Source organism: Lotus japonicus, chromosome 5 (assembly GCF_012489685.1).
Source record: "Lotus japonicus ecotype B-129 chromosome 5, LjGifu_v1.2".
NCBI lineage: Eukaryota > Viridiplantae > Streptophyta > Magnoliopsida > Fabales > Fabaceae > Lotus > Lotus japonicus.
Window position 1 is genome coordinate 64,159,674 of NC_080045.1, and position 11,956 is coordinate 64,171,629.

At 53.2% G+C, this 11,956-nt stretch overlaps 1 protein-coding gene across 1 annotated transcript; it reads left to right on the forward strand.

The window, feature by feature from the left end:
- The first annotated feature begins 521 nt into the window (after positions 1–521).
- On the forward strand, positions 522–4,070 carry LOC130719986 (uncharacterized). Its single transcript, XM_057570571.1, has 2 exons — positions 522–1,231; positions 1,388–4,070. Exons 1-2 carry the CDS (start codon positions 522–524, stop codon positions 4,068–4,070), a joined length of 3,393 nt encoding a protein of 1,130 aa, XP_057426554.1.
- The last annotated feature ends 7,886 nt before the right edge of the window (positions 4,071–11,956 follow it).

Here is an 11,956-nt window from a genome sequence, read left to right on the forward strand (position 1 = left end):
CAAGAGCCCCCTACTCCTGAGCCCCACCACCAAGGGTGAGGACAAGGAACCCGGGGCCCACTACATAGGGGTTGACCTAGGCCAACTACCCTAGGGGTAGGTTGGCTGGTGCAGATCCGTAGGGGCCCCCAAACCGTTGGATCACTGTTCCTCTACAGGGGATCCAACGGTGACCCCTGCCCCCAGGTACGAGCCATGCATGACGTTGCATGGCTCCAACCCTAATCCTGCCTCTCCTATATAAAGGGAACACTCCTTCAATCCAAAGGTAACGTATTTTCTCTCCAAGTTCACCATTCTTACTACTTCCCTCACTGACTTTAGCATCGGAGTGTCTTGCAGGAGCCCCTCCCGGGACCTTGCCCACTTGGAGTCCTTCAACGCGTCCAGATCCCTCCTCTCCTACCCCTTGCCAACGGGTAGCTTGATCTCTCTCAGATCAATTGGCGCCGTCTGTGGGGATCTGGTAAAACTCTTCCCAACACCGCGTGCCGTCCCCTCAAGTCATCAACTAGCAAGCTATGGTAGAGACACGTCAGACTTCACGCCGTCCTGTTCCAACTCCTGAAGGCCATGTAGAGACTGTCAACGAAACTACGGATCGCAGAACCCCTCCTCCTCCACAACACCCTCCTCCCCCGACTCCTCAACCACAACCCCCTCGCTCGCCGGAACCCGCGGCCATTACCCCACATGCAGCCCATGAGGCACTCTGCCGCTTGGAAGCTCGCATCCGGGCAATGGAAGAGGACAATGGGGCGGGGCGAGAGCAGGCCCATAGTATGAGGATTCGAGACGCTCAAGAGGAGATTCACATGCTCCGAGCACGCCTGCGACAACTTGAAGAGCAGGAAACTCAATCGCGCCCCCTGCCCGCGTTTTCCCAGGAAGAGGAGACGAACGGGGGCCCGATCCCACCCCCTTACTACCAGGAAGCACGCCGCCGGGCGCCCGCGGCCGAGCGGGTGGCCAGCCATACACCACGGAGACGCTACTCCCCCCGTCGGAGCCCATCCAGGCGCCGGAGCCCAACTCCGACTCGGGATAGGACGTACAACCGCCCCAGGTCCAACAACGCGCTTGTCACCTATCCAGCGCCGATCGGAGGCCCTTTATCCCCAGAGATCATGGCGTTTCCTTTCCCTCAGGGGTGGGCACGGCCCAAAGTGAAACTCTACGAGGGAGACTCCGACCCGCAGGAACACGTGAACTTCTTCGTGGGCGCGATGCAGTATGCTGGGGCCAGCGACCCTTTATACTGCCGATGCTTCCCCATGAGCCTTGGAAAAGGACCCATGAACTGATTCCAGAATTTACCGAGCAACTCGCTGCACGACTGGAACGGGGTCGTGACCTGCTTTTTAGCCCAGTACTCCTCGGTGCGCAGCATACCGAAGACCGCGCAGACCCTAGCTTTGGTTAAGCAAAAAGAGAAGGAATCTCTGAAAGCATTTCTCAATCGGTTCAACAAAGAGGCCGGCGATATCACCGGTCTCCTCCCCGACACTAGATTGGTCCTGGCTACCGCAACCCTTGCACCAGGACCGTTCCTGACCTCGCTGGACGGCAAGCTAGCCAACACTCTAGAGGAATTTCTAGCTCGAGCAGAGAAATTCATAAATATGGAGGATGCCGCGACCCTAAGAGCCGCGAGTCAGACACTCGCGATCAAAGGACCGCAGAAGATGAAGGAACATAAGGACCAACCGTCAACCCGGGAGTCCCGACGGAAGGGTCAGGACGAACGGAAGTCGAGACGGAAGAAATATGATAGTTATACCTCACTGAACTCCTCCCTCTCACGTATCCTGAGGGAGAAAGCCTCCACCGACCTCAGAGACCGCCCACCCCCACTCCTGACAAGGGGGGACAAGCTAGATTCCAAGAGATTCTGCGAGTTCCACGACAGCCCGGGCCACAACACTGACGAGTGCCTGAACCTCAAGGACAAGGTGGAGGAACTGATCAGAGCAGGAAGACTGTCCAGGTATGTAGCTGTGTCAACGGGGGCCCTCCCGCGCCCGCGCTCGCCACCCCCGAGGCGGACACCGACCCCCCCAAGACACCGAGACCGGACTCCTCCCAAACGCCGATCGGCAGAACGTCGAGACAGAACTCCACCGCGTCGCCAAAGCCCCGAGCGTCGCCGGAGCCCCGAGCGTCGCGGACGAAGCCGAGAACGGAGAAGAAGTCCCGACCGCCACGGCCGGGATGAAGTCAGAAGACAACATGGAAGCAATATAGTCGACGTCGGTTCAATAGCAGGAGGATGGGCCGCAGGCGGGCCCACCAACAACAGCCGGAAGAGGAGTACCCGCGTCATCATGTCCGCGACTGGACGGCCCCGACCAGGGTCCCTCCACCCCCCAAGGCAGAAGGTGGCCATAACCTTCACGGAGGACGATTACGGCAAGGACACCGGCGAAGAAGACGACCCTATCGTCATTGAAGCCCTGATCGGCAACGGTAAGATCCGAAGGACACTCATCGATACAGGTAGTTCTGCTGACATTATGTTTTATGATGCTTACAAGAGCTTAGGACTATCTGTGAAGGATCTGCTCCCCTACGACCATGATTTGGTCGGGTTCACAGGGGACAGAGTCCTACCCTTAGGATATTTTGATACTTGTCTTTCCTTGGGAGATCACAGAATTTGCAGGACTATAAAGGCCCGCTTTCTGGTGGTGGAGTGTCCAACAGCGTACAACGCCATTCTTGGCCGTCCAAGCCTCAACACCTTCAGGGCTATCATATCCACCCACCACCTAATGCTTAAGTACCCCTGGGCAGGAAGGGCGGTACCCGTACGCGGCAACCTGGAAATGGCGAGGAGCTGCTACAACTCCAGCTGCAGACTGGCCAGGGAGGAAAGGAAGAGAAAGAAGTCCAAAGCGCACAACCAGCACGGCAACTGTCATGTTCATCACACCAGTCTCCTGACCGACCTCGACCCCCGCGTGGACCCGTCGAGAGACGATCAGCGCCTCAAACCCGACGGGGAGTCCCACCCCATCCAGGTCGGTCCCCTTCCAGAGAACACCACCAACCTAGCTCGGGGTCTTCCCAGAGACCTCTCCAAACGGATGGAAAAATTACTACTTTCCAATGGGAAGCTGTTTGCCTGGTCGTCAGCAGATATGCCTGGCATCGACCCCGCGTTCTGCAGCCACAGACTTTCAGTCGACCGGAAGTACAAACCAATCGCTCAGAAGAAAAGGCAAATGAGCGCCGAGAAGCAGCAGGTTATCCAGCAACAGACCACAGAATTGCTTCAGGCCGGGATCATTCGGGAGGTCAAGTACACAACCTGGCTCTCCAATGTGGTCTTGGTCAAGAAGGCAAACGGGAAGTGGCGCATGTGCGTCGACTACACTGACCTCAACAAGGCTTGCCCCAAGGACCCGTTTCCCCTACCGAGCATTGATGCGCTGGTCGACAACTCCTCGGGATACGAATACCTCTCTCTTATGGATGCCTATTCAGGCTACAACCAGATTCCCATGCATAGGGACGATGAAGAGAAAACTGCCTTCATCACCGACCGGGGCACCTACTGTTACACTATGCTGCCCTTCGGCCTCAAGAACGCAGTGGCAACCTACCAAAGGATGATGACCCGAATCTTCGGGGACCTAATGGGAAAATCGGTCGAAGTCTACATCGATGATATCATTGTCAAGACCCCGAAGGGAGGAGACCACGCAGCTGACCTCGCAGTCGTTTTCGAGCAGTTAAAGAAGCACAACATGCGCCTGAATCCTGACAAGTGTACTTTTGGCGTTCGAAGCGGGAAGTTTCTGGGCTATATGCTCACCAACCGCGGCATTGAGTTGAACCCTGACAAATGTCAGGCGATCATGAATATGAAGAGCCCGCGCACGGTCAAAGAAGTCCAACAGCTGGCTGGTCGAATGGCTGCGATCGGCCGATTTTTGCCAAAGGCTGCTCTCCGGGCCCTACCTCTTTACACCCTCCTGAAAAAAGGAGCAACTTTTGAGTGGTCGGCAGAGGCCGACGCAGCATTCACTCAGCTGAAAGAGATGCTCTCTTCCCCCTATTCTGGCTAGCCCTAAGCCAGGGGAGACTCTACACCTATACCTAGCCGTGCGAGAAAAAGCAGTGAGCTCTGTCCTGATCAGAGAAGAAGAAGGAATCCAACTACCGGTCTATTTTGTTAGCCGTTCATTGAAGGGTGCGGAGCTCAGATATAAGATGCTGGAGAAGGTGGCGCTGACTCTACTGACCACGGCGCGACGACTAAGGAGGTACTTTCAAGCTCATCGCATCGTGGTGCGAACCGATCAGCCGGTCCGACAGGTCCTTCATAAGCCCGACCTAGCCGGTCGGATGGTTAGCTGGTCCATCGAACTCTCCGAGCATGACATCCGCTACGAACCCAGAAGAGCCATTAAAGCACAAGTCCTAGCAGACTTCTTGGTCGAACTCACCGATGAGGAAGAGCCCCCTGCTGAGATCACCTGGGTGGTCAACGTCGACGGCTCGAGCAACAAGGAAGGTGGCGGGGCTGGGATCGTATTACAGAGTAGCACCGGGATGGTGGTCGAGCAATCCCTCCGCTTTAACTTCCCAACCACGAACAACCAGGCCGAGTATGAGGCCTGCATTGCGGGACTGGTCACAGCTAGAGACCAGGGGGCTAAGGAGATACTGGTCTGCTGCGATTCTCTTCTAGTCGTCTCACAAGCGAACGGAGAAGCTCAAGCGAACCCCATCCTGGAGCAGTACTTGGCCCATTTGAAGCGACTGGCTTCAACCTTCTCCAAAGTGGAGTTCCGCCACGTCCCCAGAGCCTAGAATGATCGTGCAGATACCCTGGCCAAACTGGCCAGCACTGGAAAGCCTGGCCTAAATGGAACCGTCATTCAGGGGACCCTAGCCCTCCCTTATGTGGCTGACCCCGAACGTCCGGTGGGACAAGTTATGATGCCGATCGGTACCGAAGAAGACTGGAGGACCCCGATCATCAAGTATCTCAGATCCGGATGGCTACCTGAAGAGAAGGCTGAAGCCAAAAAGTTGGTAAGGCGCGCCTCCTGGTACACTATCGTTAACGATGATCTCTTCAAGCGGGGATTCTCCACCCCCCTTCTGAAGTGCCTGGGTAAAGACAGAGCAGCCTATGTCTTAGCGGAAGTCCACGGAGGCAGCTGCGGCCACCATCCGGGTGGACGTTCCCTGGCCCGGAAAGTGCTCCGAGCCGGCTATTACTGGCCAACCCTAGAGAAAGACGCGACAGATCATGTTAAGCAATGCGACCCCTGCCAGAGGCATGCTGATCTGCACAACGCTCCCCCTGCCCGTCTTTCATCACTGGTCAGTCCTTGGCCTTTCCATCAGTGGGGCATGGATCTATTGGGCCCGTTCGACACCGCACCCGGCCAACTCAAATACCTGGTGGTAGCGGTGGATTACTACACCAAGTGGATTGAGGCCGAGCCGCTAGCAACGATTACCTCAGCTCGAGTGCAACGCTTCTTCTACAAGAACGTCATCAGCAGGTTCGGAGTCCCCGGAGTCCTGGTCACAGACAATGTGACCCAGTTTACCTCTAAGGGGTTCAGAGACCTTTTGGATGGGCTGCACATCAAACAGCGGTTCACCTCCGTCGAGCACCCCCAGACGAACGGGCAGGCAGAGTCAGCCAACCGGGTCATTCTCAGGGGCCTCCGGAAAAGATTGGGGAGCGCCAAGGGCGACTGGGCCGAACAGCTCGATCACGTCCTGTGGGCATACCGCACCACTCCGCACTCGACTACGGGGGAGAGCCCTTACCGCCTCACCTTTGGCACAGAAGCTGTGATTCCGGCTGAAATAGGAGAACCGAGCGCTCGAACAGCGGGTTTCGACCCTAACCAGAACGATCAACTCATAGGGGAAGACCTCGACCTCCTGGCAGAAAGGAGAGCGGTAGCCAACTACAGAGAGCTAATCGCAAAGCAGCAGGCAGCCATTCGCTACAACAAGAAAGCAGTTCTCCGCTCCTTTACCGCAGGGGACTTGGTTCTCCGGAAGGCCAGCGTCGGAGCACGATCAACCGAACGGGGAAAGCTAGCGGCCAACTGGGAAGGCCCTTACAGGGTAGTCGAAACAACCGGCACGGGAGCATACAAACTGGAAACTCTAGCAAGAAAGGAAGTCCCTCGTACATGGAACGCAGCCAACCTGAGAAGATACTATAGCTAAACCACGACCGACCAGGCACCCGCTATCTGTTCAAGCATTTTCTTTTAATTTAGTCTTTTGTAATCAAGGGTACACACCCACCTCGTCCAAGTTTGTAGACGACTAGAGCCACGAGCTCCAAGCGCAGAAATGAAGCAGTTTCTTATGTTGAATTTGAATTAATTGAACTGGCAATATATACGACCGCATCAACAAACTATTAAAGACCCTCCGGGCACCAAGACCCATAGGGCACTAAGACCCACCGGGCACGAGATTATTAAAGACCCGTAGGGCACCAAGACCCGTCGGGCACGAAATTATTTAAGACCCTCCGGGCACCAAGACCCATAGGGTACTAAGACCCACCGGGCACGAATTTATTTAAGACCCTCAGGGCACTAAGACCCGCCGGGCACGAATTTATTTAAGACCCTCAGGGCACCAAGACCCACCGGGCACAAAATTATTAAAGACCCCTAGGGCACCCGGACCCGTCGGGCACAAAAACATTAAAGACCGTTCAGGCACTAAATAACTCTAAGACGAGTAAAGAAAGAAGAATACAACCCAACAAGAAAATATAATAATAAGTTCTTACAAACACAGGAACAACGAGTCTTTACAAAGACGGAACAATAATTAAAAACAACAAGTTTAAACAAGCACAGAACGATCATTAAACACATCAAAATACAATAAAAAGACAAGAACTTCAAGGAGCTGGCTCGGCTGGGAAGGTCGGAGTAAACTTCTTCTGGTCGTCCAGAGTCCCGATCTTTCCCCCCAACACAACCTTCCGATAATGAAGAGGGCGCACATCCAGTCTTGGATGGACCACCTCAAGCTGAGCCAAAGCATTGTCAAAAGAAGCCTTGTGAATCTCCTTCAGATTCGACCTCAGCTTCTTTCTCTCAGCCCCCAGATCGACAACTTTCTTCTTGAGCTCGGCATTACTTACTTTCAAAGCCTTCATCTCCTTAACTTCACTCTCTCGAGCAGCCTTCTCGTCTTTCAGGGCCTGCTCGGCTTTCTCTGCCCGGGAGCGCAACCAATCGTTATCCTTCTCGCTCAGCTCCAGCTTCTCCGCAAACTTCTTGGCCGCAGCCGTCACCTCGAGAACCTCCCCTTGTAACTTCGCTTTAGAAGCGGTCAGCTCTTGAACCGATTTCTTGGAGTCAGCCAACTCTTTGTCCGCCTTAGCGAACTTATCCTCGGCGGCGTTCAACTGCTCCTTGACTTCTTCCACGTCGAGCACCGGCCCCTGCTGCACATGACGAATGATGGAGGCAGTCTGAAGCACTGCTTTCAGAGCAAAGTTCAAGAGATTGTAGGGTTCCTTTGTGCTCAGGAACGACTGGTCGAGCTCATTGTACACCAGATCATCGATTTGGTTGTTGTGCTTGTCCGTGTCCACCGCATCTCGACCCCACACAGAAATTGGCTCCGAGGGACCTACTTGAGCAATCGGAGTCGCTCGTTCAGGAGAACGGACCCCCTCGCCTGAGGAGCGGCGTTTCCTCTTGACCGGGCGCTCCGAGCCGGCCCTTTCCCCCTCAAGGGAGCCCTCCTGCTGACGTACGGGATTCCCTGAGCCCGACCCGGGGTCTGCGTTTTCTTCGCCACCGACCGGGACACTCTGACCGGCCCCATCGGGGTTAGCCCCGGCTAAAGGCTGCCCCTGGTTGCCAAGTCCATCGCCCTCGTCTCGGGGCACCTCCTGCTCCTCTTCACTGTCGGTCTCGACCTCGTCGATCGGAACCTGCAGCGCGGCGACCAAAGCAGCGTTGACCTCCATCTTAGCTCCTGCATGAACATCACAAGAAGAAAGTCAGTCAGACAAAGAGACATGCATCGCTTTAGACATAGTAATAAAAAAAAAAAAACCCCTACCCCTCTCGCGCAGCAAACAAGCGTTCCTACAAACGCTATAAGTACAAAGGTCGTAACAGCGCAACGGCCGAATGCAGAATTCTTTGGGTGGATTACCCCTCACTTCCTTCCGTATGGCGGCCACCAAGAGGTTTTTGAAGGCCAAGTCCACTTCCGACAAGGCCCCGGCCTCGTAACCAAAAGCACTGATCTTCACGTCGTAGTGCTTGGCGTTCCAAGTCAGCGGGAACCTGGCGCAACTGCCGCCGTTCGAGGCCCTCTCGAACCACCAGTGAGGGGGCGGAGTAGTAGGCGCCACCCGAAAGAATTGATCTTTAAAGTCCCAGTAAGACTCTGCGAACGGGTGAAAGATCTGGAGATCTTTACCCGACCTCTGGGTCACGATCCCGTGCCCGCCATATCCTTGAGTGTGGGCCACCTCGAACAAATGGAAAAAGAGCGGAATCGACGGCTTCTGGCCAAACAAGACGCAAGCAACCTCGTACGCTCGTACGAAACCCCAAGCGCCGGGATGGAGCTGCGACGGCGCGACCCCCATATGGCGAAGAACGTCACATTGAAAGTCCGTGAGTGGCATCCTCACCCTCACCTTCTTCATGGTGTAGATATGCATGTACACCCCGAACGGCGGGGTGTGGGGTAGTCACTCCTTCTTACCCGGCGAATACACCATGTGACCGGGGCCGATCTGAGTCTGCGACATAAAACGCTGACTCCAGAAATAATCTTCCTTCTCGTTTGCATACTCCGACGGGAGATCGAGGATGGTGCGGCACCACTTGTCATACACGGCCTCGTCCCCCTTCAGATGAGGGTATTTCTCCCGGTCGATCTTCTTATTCTTAGGGGCCCCTGACCGGGGCCTAGAGGTTAAAGCCCCGCCCGGGGCCTCATCTACAGTCTTGCCTTTCCTCTTCTGGGTAGGCTTCCCCATAACGACACCTGCACAAGGGAAAACGCCGGATCAACACCTGGGTCGTCTGTATCGGCTCAAAGAAGGACCCACCCGGAATCCATCTTTGCCCTAGGCAGGATAGCGCGACCGTGCGGCGGCACAGACCCTCATAGAGAGTCTCCGCCGCCGCAAGAGGGGGCCACGGGGGGAGGGGAAACTCCCAACTCCCCCAAGAGCGAGCCACCGTTTCTACTAGGAAACGGAAAATTAAAAGTCTTAAGAAAGAAAAACTTAGTGAAGCGAGAACTTACAAGAAAAAGCTGGAAAAGCTACCGAGCGACCACCGCGCAAAAGGAAACACCACCGTGAAACACCGGTACTTGACGGAAGGAAGGAGAGAAGGCTTGGGGAGAATTCAGAGATGCAAAAGTGCAAATGAATCCCCCTCCTCTCTCTTTTATAGAAGATGAGGAGGGAGACGTGACGTTTTGACAGCCCTAGTTTCCCTAATCATGACGTTTGGGGAAACCAAGGGGCATCGTCCAATCAGACCCTGCCACGTCAGAAAGGAGGCAGTGACGGCGAAGCGACACACGCCTCCAAAGGCACGCGGGAGAGGACTAGAGAAGCGACGCAACCCACCCGGAAACGACACGTACCATCCCAAGAGTCAGGTACATTAAATGCAGTGGGCCCAAAGCCTCACACCGTTCCATTCTCCCGCACCTTTTTGGCTTCTCAGATTCAAACCATGCAACAACCTACTCGGTACTAAACCCGGTCGTCCCAAACCACTCGGATCCGGTCGGTCGACTCCGCATACACAGCCTCGAGAGGGCTCGCGTTGACCACCGGCCTCTACATTTAATGCCCCGTTTCATTTCCCAAGAGAAACTCCTAGGGAAAGGCTAATGGGCGTTACCACCCAAGAACGTTTCGATTATAAATGGTAACCATCCCCTTTGCAGGATCCACATTTTCCTCAAGATAGAATGACCTCCATGGAAGCTTACCTGAAGGTACTCAGGGCCGAGGCTCTAGACAACGACCTATACTACTTCTACCAAACGCAAGCCGCCACCCCCAGTAGGATCAGATCCCTAGTCGGCAGAATTCTGGCAGAGGATCCTGACCCTTAACCGAAGGCGGGGCTGCTAACCTTCTTGGAGCTGACGGAGGAGATGTGGGAATTACACCGACGCCGTTCGGAGGTTAGCATGCTGATTTGGGGCCTCGAGGTTTCTGCCACGGAACACCAAGGCGAAGGGAAGGGAACAATGGACGAAATCAAAGCCGAGCTGACCCCCCTCCTGACCGTAAGGGAGAGTCTCGACAGAGACCTACGAACCGTTCGCCTCCGATACAACACCATGCGAGTAACACCCCCTTTCTAGGGGTACTGAATGTAACGGCCAAACGGCCCCCCACTATCAATGAATAAAGTTTTAAATTTATGACCCCTATGTAACGACCCCAAAAACGTCTATGACACCACAAACACCGAGCATGAATAGCCCTCGCCCCGCTGGAACAGCCGACCAGGGCTGGGGGGCTACTGTTCCGGGAACCCTGACCGAGGATGGACAGGGGACCTAGGGCAGGACTGGCCCCACTAAAAGTTCCAGATAAGGGGCCGTTTGGGGAAGGCCAAGAGCCCCCTACTCCTGAGCCCCACCACCAAGGGTGAGGACAAGGAACCCGAGGCCCACTACATAGGGGTTGACCTAGGCCAACTACCCTAGGGGTAGGTTGGCTGGTGCAGATCCGTAGGGGCCCCCAAACCGTTGGATCACTGTTCCTCTACAGGGGATCCAACGGTGACCCCTGCCCCCAGGTACGAGCCATGCATGACGTTGCATGGCTCCAACCCTAATCCTGCCTCTCCTATATAAAGGGAACACTCCTTCAATACAAAGGTAACGTATTTTCTCTCCAAGTTCACCATTCTTACTACTTCCCTCACTGACTTTAGCATCGGAGTGTCTTGCAGGAGCCCCTCCCGGGACCTTGCCCACTTGGAGTCCTTCAACGCGTCCAGATCCCTCCTCTCCTACCCCTTGCCAACGGGTAGCTTGATCTCTCTCAGATCACATAGTTAATGCATACTTATTAAACTCTCAATGAAATCGAAAAAATGCATTAGATCTTGCTAATTAATGCCAACTTATTATTTATTTTATAGGCTAGAGCCATATCAATCAATGTGTGTTGTTTTGTATTAGAAGATGCATAGTATTACTATTTTCATTTTATAAATTCCAGTCACAAACATGAACAACAGAAAAGATGCTAATGTATTTCCCATTCACCAAAAGGTGCTAATGGTAATGGTAAGCTCAATATATATATATATATATATATATATGTATGTATGTATGTATAGCAGGTTTGAATTAATTTCTTTTTTCTCATAATTAATTTTTGAAATAACTCCCAAAATTAATTGTGGCACTAGAATAAAGTGTAAAAGAAATTTCAAACACGTCACAAAATTCTTCGTATCTACATGATTACGTACATCAGAATCAGAGTCACCTTACATATTAAAATTACTTATATATTTGAATTCTCATTAAATTAAGGTGGATTTATGTTGAACTTGCAAAACACAATCTTACCTTTTTTATCTACACTAGACTAAACTAGCATGACAAATTTTAACTTATTTATTAATAACTTAAAATATATGTAATCAAGTTAGCGTTTGTACTAATATCAGATCAAATATACACTTCTCACGAACACATTTTGCTTAGTGTAAGAAACTATGAACATTTCTCATATGAATCAGCAACGCGTGCTACCACGCAATGATGATCATAAAGTTGTGGGAGGCTATCACATTATGTTCAAAGATATCACCTTTGAAGATGATAGCCATAATTAGAATATCATTTCAAGTCACAGGTTTGTATGATTAAGCTTTTTGAAAGCAATATCTCAGTGTTTAAATTAAACCATAAAATTAAAAGTTGTTCAACC